At 37.3% G+C, this 19,287-nt stretch overlaps 1 protein-coding gene across 1 annotated transcript in view; it reads right to left on the reverse strand.

The window, feature by feature from the left end:
* Positions 1-14,811, reverse strand: part of LOC138150236 (kinesin-like protein KIF6) — a 178,038-nt gene extending 163,227 nt beyond the window's left edge. Inside the window, exons 1-3 of the mRNA XM_069073668.1 lie at positions 14,693-14,811; positions 5,037-5,146; positions 3,000-3,074 (exon numbers count right to left, since the gene is read on the reverse strand). Of these exons, the coding sequence (XP_068929769.1) occupies positions 3,000-3,074; positions 5,037-5,146; positions 14,693-14,758 (251 nt within the window). The 5' untranslated portion in view covers positions 14,759-14,811. The remainder of the gene's footprint in view (positions 1-2,999; positions 3,075-5,036; positions 5,147-14,692) is intronic.
* Between the last annotated feature and the right edge of the window lie 4,476 nt (positions 14,812-19,287).

The raw sequence follows: 19,287 nt of genomic DNA on the forward strand, positions 1-19,287 counted from the left end.
GAAGGGAGGAGAGAGAGAGAGAGAGAGAAGGGGAGAGAAAGAGAGAGAGAGACAGAGAGAGAGAGACAGAGAGGAGAGAGACAGAGAGAGAGAGAGAGAGAGAGAGAGAGAGAGAGAGAGAGAGAGACAGAGAGACAGAGAGACAGAGAGACAGAGAGACAGAGAGACAGAGAGAGAGAGACAGAGAGAGAGAGAGAGAGAGAAACATCAGGAAAGATTTAATGAATCAGATCCAGGCACTTAGCAACTGGATATGTGGACTGAGGGAAAGGGAAGAGTAAAACAAAAATTAATAACTCTATTCTTGAGATCCTTGGAAGGATTTCCACTGAAATGGGTAAGTTTGTAGAAAGATCTTTCTTAAGGAAATACAATTAAGTCGATTTTGAACATAATGAGCTTGAAATTTCTATAGGATGTCTAAGTGATGTCCAGCAGACAGCTCATAATTAGGACTTAGAACTTTAGACAAAGATTAGGGTATGGAGTCTACTCACCTTAGATTGGTGCATTTGAAAATGACTCCAGCTCCCTTTGCAGTCATGAGTATAAAACAGTGTTGCTACCCCCCAATACTTGTTGCCGCCCAGACATAGCCTGAAAATTCTAGTCCAGGGCTGTTTTCTCTAGAACTCTCTCTTGGATTGTTTTGCCTCAGAGACCAAGATAGCTGATAAATTGGTGACCAATGAAACTCAATAGCATGTTTATCCTTGAATTCTTTTTATACATATGTACCACCAATGGTTTGTACATTATCAATAAACTATTTAGTCATATCAAGTCAGAATTGATAGGATTTGGCAACAGTAGGGTGAGAAGGGAGGACAGTGATCAGAGTGAAGAGTTGAGAATGACACCAAGGTTGTAAACATAAGTGATGGAGAAGTTGACTATAGTACTCTTGATGGTAAAAAAAAATAGTCATATTTATGAAGTGTGAGATTGTTTTTGTTCTTCAAGTCCTAGAATTAGACTAAATATAAAAATTAAGGAGAGGTACAACCAAAGTTCTCTAAGACATAGGAGAAAGGAAAAATTACTTTTAGTTAGGAGAATTAGGGAAGGCTATATTCCATCATAAATAACCACAATGAGAGTTTTCCTTGACCTGAAAAGATGCTCTAAGCATCACAGCTGAAAACCATTAAAGGTCTGTCATGTGAATTTTGCTTCAAGTAACGGAACTTTTAAATGAAGCAAAAAGGTAGATCCATTAGTGATAATTGACTTGTTCATTAAACAAAACGTCCTGCTGTATTTACCTAAACATTTTATACCCATCTTGAGGATGGTGGCTTTTGAAACACTCAACTGCCAATTGAAACACTTCCATAAAGGACCACAATCGAGTACATACATTTATAGGTATAGTCATTTGCTACCCCATGTCCCCAAGAAGTGTTGCACCCTATTTTATACCTCACTTATGACAATATTAAGGTCATGGTTCAACTTCAGAGATGTATCTAGTTCATACTTTACTGTCCAGTAAATATCCTCAATAATTTTAAAGATCTACTGTAAAACTTCATGGATATTCACCATTGGGGATGCAAATCTGAAAAGACTCTGGGGAAAATGAAAAAAAAATGAAAAAAGATGCTCTGGTTGCATCTGGTATAGGACAAGTTTTAAATCTGGGAAAGTGGTGGCAAACTAAATGTCCAACAATAGGGGAATGGTTAAATACATTGTGGTACACTGATGTAATGGAATACTATAATGTAATTATGATGGACAAGTATGAGGCACATAAAGAAATCTGGAAGCAACTTTATGAAATAATGCAAAGCAAAAGGAACAGAACTAGAACAGACTACAGACTAACTGAGACCACATAAAAGGAAAAATAACTGCGAGTAAACAAAGAAAACCAATGGAGACAGAATGAGGAACAGAAACGTTATGACATTTTGTTGGGTTCCTAAATTAATTCATTTAAATGTAAATAGTTGCCGAGCAAGTTTGATTAACTATAGTGACATTTAATATTACTTGAATTTTTTGTTTGTTTTGCTTTTTGGAAGGGGGAAGGCAGGGCAATTGGGGTTAAGTGACTTGACCAAGGTCACACAGAAAGTAAGTGCTAAGCGTCTGAGGCTGCATTTGTACTCGGGTCCTCCTGACTCCAGGGCTGGTGTTCTATTCACTGCACCACCTAGCCACCCCACTTGTATTTTTTTTAATTTAAAAATTTTAACATGGGAATAGAGGGTCAGAGGAAACAAGGGCATTGAAGGAGCTTAGTACAACCTAGCCTGGAAGATGGCGAGAATCTTAGGTTTTATCCAGAATTTATATCTGATGTTTTCCTTTTTTCTTTTTTTTTTGGAGGGGGGAAGGCAGTACAATTGGGGTTAAGTGACTTGCCCAAGGTCACACAGCTAGTAAGTGTCTGAGGTCACATTTGAACTCAGGTCCCCCTGACTCCAGGGCCTGTGCTCTATTCGCTGTGCCATCTGGCCGCCCCAATATCTGATGTTTTTCAAGTATTAAAAGTGTTGATCAAAGCTATGTGTGTTTTGACCATCACTGCACCAGATTAGAGAAAATGGTCATTTCCTTTACTGAACTGGAGACATACTGGTCAGAATATTCTAGAGCAGCAATTCTCTAAGTGTGGAATGGGGATCCATAGGAGTCCCCACCTTTCAGGGGATCTGTGAGATCAAAGTTATTTTCAGAATGCTACTAAAATATTTTACATTGTAATGTGGTAAATATAAACAGATATAATCTCCAAATAAAAATCTCTTTGGGGTCCTAAATAATCTTTAAGAGTGAAAAGGGGTCCTGAGATTAAGAAGTTTGAGAATTACAGTTCTAGATAAGACTTCATCTATTTGAAGGTCATTGTTTGGTCACCTCATATTTATTTTGTAATTCCTTTTGTTTATATAATTAAGGTATCTTAACACATTTCCATAATTATATGAGGATTGAAGAGACAAGAGGAAATATAAATATCCCACTGCCCCAACTATTGGAAATCCTACCTTTCAGCAACAGGTTTGGCAATTATGTCAAAAATGGCCTCTTGTTTTGACTCCTGATCAAAAATTCTCTGAAATCTGCAAATTATAAAGTAATGATGATGAAATATGACTTTAGAACAGTGGTTAGCTGATAAATCTTATTTTCCTCTTTTGCAATTACCCCACATTTACATCACCAAGCTTCCAAGCTTACCTAACAGAATACAATGTTGGCCCTGTAGTCTTAACCACACTGCGCTGTTGTATACAAATACTTGGTAAACAGTATTGCTTTGACAAGATTTGCACAATAAATCCCTCTGAACCAATGTAGTAGCTTCAGAGAAAAAAACAACTCTGTGTGTGTGTCTGCTCTCAAGAGAAACAGTGTCTGCAGTTGACATCAAATTCAAATCTAGATAACACAAGGGAAAAAAATCTAAAAATAAAATATAAACAGAACAGAATGCCTGATTTTTGACCTGTAAGAAAGAAATTATAAAACATGTGGTTATCAAACTTAGGTTACAAAGATAAATTTAATTTATTTTCAGCAATGTTAGATCCTAACATCATCCAATTTTTCAGTAATGTTTTATTTTTTTTTAATCAATAGCTAGTCCTTTGAAGAGGATGATCTTGATTCTTGATCCACAAATAGATCAAGGTAATGCAAACCTGCAAAAGAAAACCTTTAGGAAGTTTGTATCAGGAAAAAAAAAGTACAGAAAAATAGTTCAATGAGCAATTCCATTATACCAGTGATTTGCACAGGTACATAAAATCTTTGCTGGGGACATGATGAGGAAGAAAACTTAGGCATACCAGATTTTTATATGCTAGGAAGCTTCTACTAACATGATCCTACTAGAACACTATTAACAATTTCCCAAGCAGTTTTCAGGGTTGCTTAGGAAAGTTGGGTCTCCATGGTTTTTTGGTATCAATGACCAAGTCTGAACTGGGCACAATTCTACTTAAAGCAGAAAATCTAAGATGAATATAGGAAAGTTTTCTCCCCAAGGCCATTCTAGAGGTTTGCTACGTCCTAAGGAATAAAAAGGGAACACAAAAGGATGGATTAATCACCCAGGGATGATTATATAAAATATGTTGGATATTATATAATAAGAGAACTCCAAAAATGTAAGTTGCTCATATTCTAGAGGAATATGTTGCAAAATGTTACCAATAAAGAAGTCACAAGGTATTCAAACTACTACTCTGAATTAAGACAATATTAAATTGAAGGCAGCAACATTTACCAGACATTTATTATGTACAGAGCACTGTACAAAGCACTTTAAGAAGGTATTATAGTTTAAGATCATAAATTATTTATGATATATTTTCATTATCTGTTTAAAGGCGATATTTCCCAAGAAGAAAGTAAATATCTTAAAGTCATAACCTCTTATGTGTTTTGCCTTTGAATTGACATCACCATGCTCAGTGATCAGCACAGAGCAGGCACTTAATAAATGCTTGTCAAATAGAAATTTATTGAAATGAATGTTGGAAATGATACCTGTTACTGCCTATGAGTTACAAGGATCTTATATTATGTACTGAACCAGGCAAAGGACTGACCCCTAGCCAATGAACACCTAATCAATGTCTCTATCACACCTCCTCATAAAGAAGCTCATAAATTCATGAAGGAAAAAGAAACTTTCCACTCATTCAGAGAGAAGCAAGCAGGAACAGTATGGATCAAAAGATCCAAAGATCCTCCTAGTCTCTCAGTCTGCTTTTTTCCATTATACTTGAGAATATAATCTTCATCCTACGACTTTCAAAGAATTAGCTTCCAGTTAATAATTAAAGTAATTTCACAAATAGTAGCAACAGCATCCTAAGTATAAAGTTTGGGTTCTCATTTTACATGTGGTAATTTTTATGAGATCAATATTCTTTAGAAAGTCAGTGAATAGCCAAAATTCAAAATATAGCATAGTATAACATAGATTAACATATCATAGAATAGAACAGAACACAATAAAATAATAGACTAGAAGAAAACAATGAAAAGTATGAGAAGGAAAAATTAGAACCTACTTAAATTTGTAGCTTTCTCGTTTATTATTCACAAATCCTTCTGCTAAATCACGTGGTAAGATAATTTCCAAAGCAGCTACTGATTTTTCATCTTCATCTACAGAATAGATCTGCAAACATGAATGTAATTTTAAGAAAACATAACAAAATATACAAGGACAGCTTATAGTATATAGCTACAGCATTAAGGCACACATTTTTAACGGGATCTCAAAGACCAGAACAAAAAAAAGTATAATTGGTACAACTCTCCTTCCCACCACAAATATGTGCACTTGTAATGTATTCTGTAATCTCCAACAAGTAATGATGATAATGATGATGACAACAGCATTTATATAGTACTGTATAATTTATAAAATGCTAACAATGATACCCTGATACTGTTGAAAGGAAAATTCTTCATTTGGGCCTTCACCCTGATTAACAGCAAAACTCAGAACAAAGAGAATTAAAAGGATTTTATTCAAAGTATGTCAGAGTAATAACACAAGGCTGATCACTAAAGATCAGCAATGGTTTCAAGGTAGGGAGAGTTTTTATAGGTAACCTTAAGACAATTCAGGTTCAACTCAGCAAAAGATGTTGGGCCATTTCATCAAGGTAGAGGAATGTGACAATTTGAAGGTAGGAATATGTAACAAAAATCAAGTGATGGAAAAAGCTGAAGACGTGGTGTCTCCTTCCCCACCAGAACCTCACTAAACACTGACTGATAAGCAGGGCTGGGAACCACGGGATACTGTCAACATAACTTTCAACAATAATTCAGTGAAATGGGATTATTACTAGTTCCACTTTACAGTTGAGAAAACTGATGCTGACAGAGGTTAAACAACATGTCCAGGTCACACAGCTAAATGTCTGAAGTAGAATTTGAACTCAGGTCTTCTTGACTACAAGCCCAGTCCTCTATCACCTACATTACAACTCTGTATATGACAATTGTGAACATACATAGTCCTGGAGGCATAATCACTGAACAATACAAAGCCCAGGCAGAATAGGTGACAAGCTGACTTTAGCAGGTAGAGATGAGATTTGAAAGGAAATATAAATGAGAAATAGAGAATACAGATGAGAAATAGAAAAAATATAATTGCATATCAGTACTGACACTTGCAAAATGTATCTTTATTTCATTCCACTCAATATTAAGTTTGGTTTTTTTACTATCCCCTATTCAAACGCAAATAACCCAGGAAGGGTCACATCTTGGGTAAAAACTTAAATCAAAGTCAATTAATAAATATTTATTAAGTACTTACTATGCACAAAGTATTGGGGATAGGAGAGAAGTAAAAACATGGCTTCTTATCTCAAGAAGTTCACATTCTGTTGGGGAAGAAAGTATGCAAACTGTGTACCTACAACATAAACAAAGTAGGTGGGGGGCAATAAAGTTAACATCAAAGGGAAGACTCTAGCATGGGAGGGTGGAGAGAGAATCAGGAAGGACCTCCTGCAGAAGGCAGGATCTCAGCTGAGTCTTGAAGGGAAGTACAGGGGAAGAAATTAGAGAAATGAGATGGGAGTGCAGTTCAGGGATAAGGGACAGCCAATAAAAAGGTATTTGATCAGGGGAGAGAATGTCATATGTGAAGAACAGCAAGGACAGTGTCACTGGACTGTAGAGGAGAGGAAAGGGAATTAAGGGTAAGACTAGAAAGGTAGGAAGGGGCTAGGTTGTGAAGGATTATAAAAGCCAGAGTATTTTTTTAATTGGATTCTAGAGGAAATGAGAAGTTAATGGAGTTTATTGAATAGGGAAGGGGGGGTGACAAAGTCAGATCTCCACTTTAGGAAAATCACTTTGGCAGCTGAAAGACTGACAGAGGGAGAGATCTGAGGGGCAGGAGCCAAGCAGAAATCTAAAGTTATAGTTTAGGCAAGGGGTGATAACAGCCTGCCCCGGGGTGGTGGCTGTGTGGGGGTGGCGGTTATACATGGGAAATGTTGCAAAGGTAGAAGCAGTAAAACTTGGCAATAGAGTGGATATGTGGATAAGTCAGAGTGAGGAGTCAAGTATGATACCAAGGTAGTGAGGATGAGTTACTGGGAGAATGGTGAGGCCCTTCACAATAATAGACAAGAAAATAGGTAAGAAAAGGGGAGGGTTTGGGGAGAAAGACAGAGGTTCTGTTTTGGACATGTTGAGTTTGAAATGCATATGGGAAATCCAATTCAACATGTCCAAAATGAAGGTAATGATGTGCGACTAGAGCTCAGGAGAAAGAATGGGGCAGAATAAATAGATCTACTAGTCATGTGCATAGAAATAATAATGAAATCCATGGGAGTTGATGATATCCTCAAACAAGATAGTAAGAGGAGGAAGAGAAAAGGGCCCAAAAGAAACTCTTGGGGGACACCCATGGTCAGGGGGCATAATATAGGTGAAGAGCCAGTAAAGGAGACTGAGGTCAAAAAGTTAGGAAAGAAAACAAAGAGAAAGCAGTATTATGAAAAATCCAAAGAAGAGGGAGTATGTAGGAGAAGAGAGTAATCAACAGTGTCCTTGTCATAACCCCATCTCTTCTGAAGAAGAAAAATCACAAATTCCACACTTACTTCCTCAAGAACTCATTTTCTGAGTTAAGTGAAAACAAGGACAACAACAATATACTTAGAGCCAAAGGACATGGGTTCAAGTCCCTGGGCATTTATTATGTGTGACTTGAGGCAAGTCACTTAACCTCTCATCTATAAAATGAAGGAGTTGGACCAGATGCCTTTTGAGATCTAGTTCTAGACTATCATTCCATGAACGTCTGTGACCTTGGGGAAGTTTCTTAGCCTTTTTAAGCTTCAATTTCCTCATCTGTCTGAAAAAAAGAACAAAATTAGCTCTAAGGTCTTCCCTAGCTTTAATTAATGATTCTATAACTCACATTGGGAGCTCTGCCCTCTCTACCAATAAAAAAATACAAGCTACACACATACACATGCATTCTCACATGCACATACACACAATCACACACCTTGGTCATCTGAAAACAAGTTTGAAATGTTTTAAAAATATATTTCCCCCAAAGGATAGGCAGGGGATGGGGGTCATATTAGGTAATACTCTAGTCATCAATTTCAGGGTTTTAACAGAAATTAGCAGGGACATATACATAAGTCTAGAAAGCAAGTCCTTAAACGATGGTTGGCTCAGCACTGCTCCTTCTTCACTAATGGAAACATGGAAATGCCCGATAAAATCTTTCCTACTTCGCAGTTTTGCCTAGAAGCCGTCTCAACAAGCAACTTTTTCAACTAAATCCCACAGTAGGATAGAGCTACAAATAATTTAAGTCTGATCTCAATAGGTCTTGGGCATTTGCAGGTAGTTAGGTCCTTCTCTTGGTTGCAGTCCAAACAACCAAAGCATTTCTAGAACATTGTACAGTCAAGTCAGAAGAAATGATGATTTTTTTAAAGTAGGGAAAAAAAAGGAGATGGTAGCAAGTTCTTTCCTTCTTTGTACCTATAGAGGTTTCTACATTATAGATGTGGAGGAAAATATCTTAATATATAAAACACATTTCTTCTAAGGGACTCAAAAAGAATTTATTGACCGTAACTCAATAAATGTTATAATACCTCCTTTCAAATATATACAAGATAATATTTTTTTCATATTTTACAGGTAAAATGAAAAATTATTTACTCAAATACTCACTCCCTAATCAGAGAATTAGAATTAGGGATCTTTCAAAACCTCTACAGGACAATCCCAATGTAAATACAACTGTCTCTCTTTTCGGAAGACTCATGCCACCCTATAGCTAAAATGTCACTTCGGTAATACTCTGTGTGAGTAATTCAAAATATCCTCTGTTCTGATCAAATAGTTTCCATATTATATTTCACAGAATCTATGATTTCTAAGATACATCCTTAGGCATTTGTTAAGAAAAATTAATATCACAGAAGTTGGGTTTAATTTGTATCTCCAAAATCATCTTTAAGGTTCTTGTTTCTACTCCACCACAAAGTAATATTATGCTATTTGTCAAATCTCTGAAAAATGAAGAGTGGACAAGATAATTTTTAAGGACTCTACCAAGTTTTAACACTCTATGTTAAGCTATTAGGTTGGTATTTTTAATTATTTGCCCCAATATTCCCCGCCACTGGCCAACGAAATCAAGATTAGAAGCTACCTAGCAAAACAGTTCCCCCTTCCAGTCAGAAGTAAGGCTTCCCAAAAGCAATGGCTTAAGTTTCTTTTGCTAACTTAAATTCTGAATTCTCTATTAAGGGCAAAGAAGATTATATCTAAAGTATGCATAAGTAATAAAGCCTAGCTAAATCCTCAGGTAGCCCAGCTGATTTTTCAAAGCAGATTTTTATTGAAATTTCTCATTTAAAAGTATTTCGTTTTCATGGAGAAAAGTCACCCTGTAAGATAAAAATTCTTTGCAGATAGAACTGGCACAAAGTTCAAAGCTGTCTGGCCATGTTTGCTCAGGAGACACTTAAAAAAATTAATAGGGTACTTCATGTAAAATGTGCAGTGGCTGAGGCAGGTGAATAAAAGAAGTCAGAAATTCATGAGACATGAAACACACTGGACTGAGAATTGGTGCCTTATTAAGAACATATTCTGGATAACAGAGTTAAGGACTTAAAGTAGCCATAATTCACCAGATGACTGAAAGACGCAATTCTAATTCTACTTCTTCTAAATCACTTTGACCAAGCCATTTTTGGAACAACTTTTTAAAAATAAATATCCTTTAATGAAAAAAACAATTTAAACTTAACTGGTCTAAAGAGTGACTGATAATACTACCTTCCTCACAGGGCTATAGTGAGGATCAAATGAAATGATTTATATGAAATACTGTATAATTACAAAGCACAATTATGAATCTGAGTTACTTTTAAGCATCAAATTTCTCACCCTTGGCTATCACAAATAAGCAAGCATTTTGAGGGTGGTAATTTTCCTTTATGTGTCTTTAATATATTCAAAGTAGTAAAAAGTTATCTTTTAACCTAAGCATTAAATTAAATAACAGATATAAAACTTATGAAATATATAAAATACTATACAAATGTGGGGTAACCTCATTATTAACTTGCCAAAGAGCACCCAACCATTTCTAAACTGAAATAAACCTTGGTCTTTATTGTTTCTCTTTGCCATATCTTTCCCATTCTCCATCTGCTAAATTCCTAATTTTCCTCTGAAAGTTAATTTAACCTAATCTGACTTCCTTGATCCCTAGGTTGTTAATAGCTATGTCAAACCTCATATGACACATCTTTTACTTTTCTTGAATGTAATTAGCATGTAATATTGTACACTATAGACATCTGTGGGTCTTATTCTCCTGCCAGACTCTAACTTCCATAAAGATAAAGATCATGTCTCATTTAAATGCTCTCTCCCACCTCACCCTTCTTCACTAAGCACAGTACTCTGCACAAAGTACACCTAGTAAATGTTTATGAATCACTGGATTGTTTTTGCGTTACTGATTTTACAGCATCTGAGACACAAGAGAGATGATGTTGTAGGAGTAAGGGAGAAGTCCTTAATCATTCTTGCTTTAACAACAATAATAACTCACATTTACATAGATCTTTGCAAAGCACCATATCATCTCATTTGATCCTTATAACACTGTGATGTCAGTGCTATCTCCCATTTTGCAATGAAGAAATCAAGGCTAATAGAGATAAAATGACTTGTCAGGGTCTCACCTTTAGTGAGTAAGAGATGAAGGGATACAACTCAGATCCCACTTATTCCAAGGTCGCTGATCAATCCACTATAAAAATCGTGCCAAGCTCAAAATAAAAATAGGGACCATTATTCCATACATAAGGATCCCTGCAGACCTCATATTAACTTAGTTTTAAAATAAAGTATTATCTGTGCTTAATTGTATTTTTACTTATTTTGCTAAATATTTCCGAATTACATTTTCATTTAACTCAGGTCCACTTGGGAGTGTTGTGGGCTGTGTCTGACACCTCTACAAAAGCAAAGTATGTATATATCTATATTGATATAGATTAATATCTATATTGCTATAGATATATAGATATTGATATAGATATATATTAGACTAAGTGGTTTGCAAAATGCATTATCTCTTTTGATACTCACAACCAGTCTTTGAGATAGGTGCTGTTATTATCACCATTTTGCAAATGAAGAAACCAAGACTAAGGAAGGTTAAGTGACTTGACTAGAATTATACAGCTATTAAGTGTCTGAAGCTGTATTTTAACTCAGTTCTTGCTGAGCCTAAGTCCAGGATACGTAGATGTATATGTATATATTTTAACATATATATATATAATATAGGTATACACATAATACACATTTGTGTGTATGTGTGTTTATGTTATGTGTATACATATATGTGCATGTAAAAGATTACATATAAACATGTGTGTACACATACTGACAACAACAACACCACCTATAAGAACATATAGTAATCCCAACCAGATGGCTGACAGTGAGAGTTGGAGGGAGTGGGAGGAAGTTGAAATTACAGAATGTTCAAAGGAATGAAACAGAAACAGTGAGGTGTTAAATTTTAAAACTAAAAGCAAAGAAGATTTTAAACTTTGTTACTCTTTTGCAAGATATGAAAAAAATTACCAGTCAAGTCTGATGGAATTATAAGGCCGGCAGGAAAGAGAGAGATGCCACAGCCCCAGCTGATTTCTACACTTGAACCCCTACTAAAAGAACTGCCCTTTTATTGGCAAGATTATCATAAAATATGGGATCTCTGAGAGGGAACTCCCCTATTACCCAAAGTATCTAAATATACAAAAATGTTGGAATTTCCCATCATATTAGTCTTTCAGTGAGAATCTGAAGTTAAATATATGAAATGCTAATTATATGTGTACACACACACACACACACACAAGCTTGCTAATAAAATGCCTAGTTATAAGAGTTTGGGTTACCATGATCAAATGGCTTCCATCTCCATGTGGCTAGCCAGATGAGCTTTTCTGTACTGAACTAAGTTGGTTCACAGACAGCAGATGATCTATTTCAGAGACCACAGTCACAGACTTTTTGACTTAAAAAAGCCGACTGAACTTAAACTCTACTAGCATAGCCTTCATGAATCTAGGATCACCTCTACACCTTTGAAAAAATATTAGAATATAACTTTGTAGAGGAAAATTTTGAATGCTCAGTACAAGATTTTAAAATTATTTAAGCATCTATTCCCTCTCCTTCGCTCCGGAAATCACTATAGTTAAAAATAACATTTATGAATAGTGCAAATAATCTCACCAAAGTAATGAAGCAAGTATAGAAAGGGAAAATAAGCATTAAGATGTGGCAGAGGTTTCAACATTAAATCTATAGTTATTATTTATCGTCTTATCCAACACAACAGACAGCACCTCCCACTAAAACTTCCTTTTTCTGGTCCAAACTCCTACCTCCAGCCGTAAACAATTTTCTATGTAGAATTTATGGTAGTATTTTGGCTCAAAAACCAGAAAATTAGTGACACTACTGACTCACTTTTTTTAACCACCTGGAAGTAAGTCTACAAAAAAAGAGAGAGAGAAAGGAAAATGCAGCAAGGCAAAGTGAAGCAGGAGTCAGAGGGCCTGAGTTCAAATTCTAACTGGGGTATTCATTTGCTGTGTGACTGGGGAGCAAGTCCCTTCACTTCTCAGTTTCCTTAAAAATGAGGGTGGTGAGGGGCGGCCAGGGAGTAAGAGCATCGGCCCCAGTGTTGGGATGACCTGGAGATCGAATCCTGGGCTCAGACACAGCACCACACCCAGAAATAACTGGCCGTGTAACCTTGAGCAAGTTACTTAACCCCGATTGCTTAAAAAAAAAATGAGGGGGGTGGATTAGATGACCTCTAAGATCCCTTACACCTTCAAATTTATATGGCTACTCCCAGGTTCCATCTACCCTGTAATTTTCCTGGAATGATCTAGTTTTATTTCTTACCTGGGCATAACAGAAACTGTCTTCAACAAAATGATAAATTAGTGAATAATAACTCTAGAATTCATCTATTCATTCTCAGTACAAAAAAAATGGTCCTACATTTGAAGAAAATTTTTCTGTCCATTTGTGCAATTGAAACAACTGGGAAACACGGAAAACTTCCTAGTCCCAAGCAGCTTAAATGCTACTGAGGGAGACATGTGTACGTATACAAGATATATACAACATAGTTTAGGGAGGGAAGGCAGTAGTTGAGGGAATCAAGAAGGAGACTTCAATATAAGGTGGTGTATAAGTTGAGTACTGAAGAAAATAAAAGCTACATTGTCTGCATAAACATCATGTTCTCTATATTTGTTTAATTGAAGGAATATATGTATATAGATAAATATACACATATGGGAACCTCTCTATTCAATCAGCAGTATTTGCTGAGTACCTGCTATGTGCAAAACACTTTGTATGTATGCATCTACTCTGTACCTAATTTAAGTATCTTTTGCACATGCTTACATAAATCCATGTCTCCCCAGACAATGTAATCTCCAGGAGTTAGAAACTTTCATTTTTGTATTTGTAATCCTAGGATCTAGCACAGGCACATAGGCATTTAATGTATGCTTAAAGATTGAGTGGTGACATACTTATGACTGCACATATTTGTCTGTATACATGTATTTAAATAGCTATGTTGCTGGACTGTGTAAAAATGTGTGTGTGTGATGCATGTAGAGGTCGGTTTTATGGCAACAAGTAAGTATTTATGTAGCTGGATATGGATACAAATAGAGGAAGTCAGATGGTTCAGTGGATAAGGTGCTAGACTTCCAATTAGGAAGACCTAAGTTCAAATCTTGCCTCTGAAACTCTCTGTGTGACCCAGACCAAGTGACTTAACCTCTGCCTCAGTTTCTTCATCTATAAAATGCAGGTTGAATGAAATATCTGTAAAGTACTTTGCAAATATTAAAGCATCAAAGAAATGCAATTATGCATTTGTATAGCCATATAGGCAATGTGCTACTAGGGGTAGAATGCTGAGCTGAGTCTGGAAAAACTGGATTTGAATTTTGTCTCTGACACTCAAGTCCTGCACCTCCCACACTCTCCCACACACACTCCTGTTTTTGTCTCTGTGAGTCTCAGGTATAGACAGGATTTGGCTGGGTTCTTGTTCTTTGTCACTAACTTGTCCAGGATCACTTTGGGCAAAATCCTGAGGTCATAGGGATCTTAAACTTTGTTACAGCAGGAAGAGAATTTGGAATTCATCTAGTCCCACCCTTTTAGACCCAAAAGTGACTTACCAGCTCAGGAAACATTTGCAGCAAGTGCATTTTACAGACGAAAAAATGAAAACCCAGGGAAATTAACTGTCCTGTCCAAGATCACGCAAGATTTGAACGTAGACTGTTTGGTTCCAAATCTGTCCTTTTTGCTGCACCATTATTATTATTATACAATTAGGGGCTGGGACTAAATTGTCCCTAACGTCCCTTCCAGCCCAGACATTACCCTTTTGTGCCTTTACAGTATATGTAGGAGACTTCTGCCTTATGAATGTAACTGTGGGGTGCAACATTGGAAGGGGGCTCATGGGGCTGCCTGACACCCTGACACCCCTCCCTGGTCCCCTCTTCCCCTCCAGTGACCCCAGGAAGATTGGAACGGCGCGGGGCACTTCACCCTCTCCCCAGCCCCGTACCCCTTGAGGTTGTTTCCGGCTGGTGGGCTTCACCCTCGCGAAGATCTGGATCGTTTGCTTAACCATCTTCCCCTTAGCGCCCCGGTGCAACAATCCCAACACCACCTTCCCTCTTCCCCCAAGCCTGCAGCCTTAGCAACAGGAACCAGGGACGCTACCCAGCATGCCCCGCGGCGGACAGCCAACCCCCGCCTCCTCTCCTTAATTGGCTAAATGTGGAGGATAGAGGATGGAGAGAACAGCGAGGGGGTGGGGGTAGGGGGGAAGAGTTCCAGCTAGAGCGCAGGCGCAGAAGGGAAGGCTTCTATGAGTGTTGGGTCTCAGTGGTTGCTAGGAGACCGGAGTGCTGCTGTGTTCAGAGGAGCCTGAATCTTGACTTTAGACCTGGACCTGGTTGCCCCGCCGCCCCTGCCTAGTGACTCCTAAATCCAGCTGTTGGTCACATAGCAACGGGTGCTGATTCCGTATTCTCCACCCCAAGGCATAAATCCAGCTCGTCACTTAAGTTTTCCCCACGGTAAAACGTGAGAATTGGACAAGTGGCCTCACAGGTCTCTTGTAGTTCTCTCCTCTGGCACTGCCTCTGCTCCGACATTGGTCCAGTCCCTCATCTCACATCCAGACTACTGCAAAAGCCTTCTGACCGACGTTTCTGCCTCTTCTCTCCCCACTCCAATCCACCCTCCATTCAGCTGTCAAACTTACCTTCCTAAAGTGCACCTGATCGTGTTTACTCGATAAATCGCAGTGGCTTCCTTTTACTTCCACGATTAATAACAAATGCTCTATTTGACTTTAAAAGCCCCTGACAACTTGGTCCCTTCCTACCTTTCCAGTCCTTCTCACTTTACTCTTCTCCATGTACTCCATAATTCGACTATACTGATTTCCTTGCTATTCCTCATACAGGACACAATACACTCCACCTCCCTACCCAGGGTGTTTTCACCGGCTGTTCTCCATGCCTGGAGTGCTCCATTCCTCATCTCTGCCTCCTGGCTTCCCTGGCTTCTTTCAATTCTCAGCTAAAATCCCATTTTTTGCAAGAAGCTTTTCCAGATCTCCTTAATGCTAGCGCCTTCCATTCTGAGATTATCCACAATTTATCCCGCATATACCCTGTTTGTAAATAATCATATGCATATTGTCTTGAGGTCAGGGTAGTTTTTGCGTTTCTTTATATCCCCAGAACTAAGCACAGTGCTTGGAATTAGTAAACTTTTAAATAATGCTTGTTGACGTACATGCTAGTGGGATGTAGGATTCTTTGATTCCAACCTCCTAGCCCAGAGCATTGCTTCTATAGATTGTGGAAGGTACCCATCCCAGGAAGGCTCCACTGTGGCATGGAAATAATGCAGTCTGAGCAGATGCCAAGAAAATACTGGTGGAAGCAGATTTATTTTAGCCTCAAAGTTGCCTTTGGAGAATGAGGATAGGCTTGAATTCAAGCTCTCCTTTTTAATAACCATATGACCTTAGGCAAGTCATAGTAGGATATGATTTAGAACTGGAAGAGACTATATCTAATTTTGGGATCTTGATTTCCTCCATTGTAAAATGAGGGTGTAATACTAAATCAGGAGTTGTTAAACTAGAGCCCATGATCTTCTTTTGTTTCTTTCTTAATTTCTTTATTTTTAATTTCAAATGTTTACTTCCATAAGATTTTGAGTTCCAAATTTTCTCCCTATCTGTCCCCTCTGCCCAGCCTAATGATATGATATAGGCTCAACATGTACATTCATATTAAACCTATTTTCACATTAGTCATGTTGTAAAGAAGAATTAGAGCCAATGGGAGAAATCACAAGAAAATAGAAACAAAAAGAGAGAGAGAAAGAAAATAATATGCTTCAATCCACATTCAGACTTGATAGTTCTTTTTCTGGATGTAGACAGCATTTTCCATCATGTATCTTTTGGAGTTGTCTTAGATAATTACATTGCTGAGAAGAGATAAGTCTATCAAAGTTAGTCATAACATAATGTCTGTTACTGTGTACAGTGTTCTCTTATTTCTGCTCACTTCACTCAGCATATATCTGTGGATTATTTTCCCATTTGTATAATCTCTTTGGGATACAGACCTAGAAGGGGTATTGCTGGATCAAAGGGTATGCACAGTTTTATAGCTCTTTGGGCATATTTCCAAATTACTCTCCAGAATGGTTGGATCAGTTTACAACTCCACCACCAATACATTAGTGTTCCAATTTTCCTACATTTCCAGTATTTATTAATTTCTTTTTCTGTCATGTTAGTCAAACTGATAGGTGTGATGTGGTATGTCAGAGTTGTTTTGATTTGCATTTCTATAATCAATAGTGATTTAGAGCATTTTTTCATATGACTATAGATAGTTTTAATTGCTTCCTTTGAAAACTTCCTATTCATATCCTTTGATCATTTATCAATTGGGGAATGATTTGTATTCTTAGAAATTTGGCTCAATTCTCTATATAGTTTAGAAATGAAGCCTTTATCAGACACTGGTTGTAAAAATTACATCCCTTCTAGTCTTGGTTACATTGGCTTTGTTTGTGAAAAACCTTTTCAATTTAATGTAATTAAATGTAATTTCAATTTCATGTAATCAAAATGTTCTCTATCTTTTGTTTGGTCATAAATTCTTCCCTTCTCCACATATCTGAGAGGTAAACTATTTCTTGCTCTCCACTTATAGTATCAGCCCTTATATCTAAATTGTGGACCCATTTGGACTTTATTTTGGTATATGGTATAAGATGTTGTTCTATGTCTAGTTTCTGCCATACTATTTTCCAGTTATCCCAGTAGTTTTTGTCAAATAGTGAGTTCTTATCCCAGAAACTGGGGTCTTTGGGCTTATCAAACAGTAGATTACTATAGTCATTGACTACTCTGTCTCCTTACCTAACCTCTCCCACTGATCCATCACTTTATTTCTTAACCAGTACCAAGTAGTTTTGGTGATTACTGCTTTATAATATAATTTAAGATCTGGTATGGCTCGGCCACCTTCCCTTGCATTTCTTTTCTTTAACTCCCTTGATATTCTGAATGTTTTGTTCTTCCAGAAAAAAATGTGGTTATTATTTTTTCTAGATCTATAAAATAACTTTTTGGTACTTTGATTAATATGGCTTTGAATAAATAAATTAATTTTGGTAGAATAGTCGTTTTTAGTATATTAGCTTGACCTACCCTTGAGCAACTGATGTTTTTCCAATTAATTAGATCTGACTTTATTTATGTGAAAAATGTTTCATAATTCTGTTCATATAGTTCCTGGTTTGTTTTGGCAAGTAGACTCCCAAATATATTATAATGCCTAAAGTAAGTTTAAATGGAATTTCTCTTTCTATCTCTTGCTGCTGGGCTTTGTTAGTAACATATAGAAATGCTGATGATTTTATGTGGGTTTATTTCATATCCTGCAACTTTGTGTAATGGTAATGGAATTTGAAGATCCCTTTATACCTGGCAAGCTACCAGGTACTTAGCACTTAGTTCTAAGCTCATGATTGTGTCAGATATTAAGACCCAGAATTTGTGAATCCCACAATGGGATGGACTTCCTGATGGAAGAGGAAGGGGCTGGAACAAGGAGTAGCTAATATCTTATATGAGGAAAAGCACAAGCTGGAGAGTCAGAACTTCTTGGAGCAAGCAGTGTGGAGGCTGAGGAGGAGAGTTCCAGGGTGGAGAAAAGAACTTATGGTTGTGGAGCTTCTTCTGAGAACCAGTTGGAGCTGCCAAAGACTTCTGAGGGCCAATCAGAGCTGCCAGAGGAAGCATGACTGTGGTGTCAGTACTTTGTCTGTTTTGGGTCTATGTTGATTTCACAGGCAGAAAGTGAATTGATGAGGATGCCATCAATGTGCATGGATGTTATTGTGGCTTTGTTAAGACTTGTCTTCCCAGGAACAGAAACTGTGAAGGACTTGAAATGGACTGGACACTGTGAGCTTCAATATGGAACAGGAACTGGACAAGGAACTGGGAGCTTCCTGCCTTTGAACCCAAGTGATAGTTTGGTGGATTCAGGTAGGAACTGGGAGCATGGAAGAGGAGCCATGGAAGCTGAGAACCTACCTTGAGTAAAGATGACAAGACCTCTCCTTGGGTATTTGATTCTGACTGATGATATTGTAACTTAATTGTGACCTGGGGTGGATAGCCTTTGCATTTTCCACTACCCCTTAAGCGGGTACTTAGTAGTGACTGAAGATGTTACAACTTAATTTCACTCCATGGGTGGAGGACTTTGACCTTTGTACTTTGTGTCAATTAAGGAGGATTGCATCCTTAAGGGTGAATTAAGGATTTACTAAATGAAGGACTTACTAAGTGGATGCTATGTTTTGCTTAAAACTATGGGGCCATTTTAGTGATAAGTTGTTATGCCATAACATTCTGAATGTTGTATTTGGATTTCTGTCAGTGTTTTGTCCTAGTTTGCTACTGAATAAATAAAGAGTTCACTATACTGTGTAATCAGAACCTTGAAAGCTCTTCATAGCAGCAGTCCTCTGGAAAGTTGCTCATGTTTGGCTTTACACTTTGCTAAAGATTATTTCAAATAGTTTTTTACTTGATTCTTTAGAATTCAC

Source organism: Petaurus breviceps, unplaced genomic scaffold, assembly GCF_028583685.1.
Source record: "Petaurus breviceps papuanus isolate PSGF00001 unplaced genomic scaffold, PetGlider_PUasm1.0 90865, whole genome shotgun sequence".
NCBI lineage: Eukaryota > Metazoa > Chordata > Mammalia > Diprotodontia > Petauridae > Petaurus > Petaurus breviceps.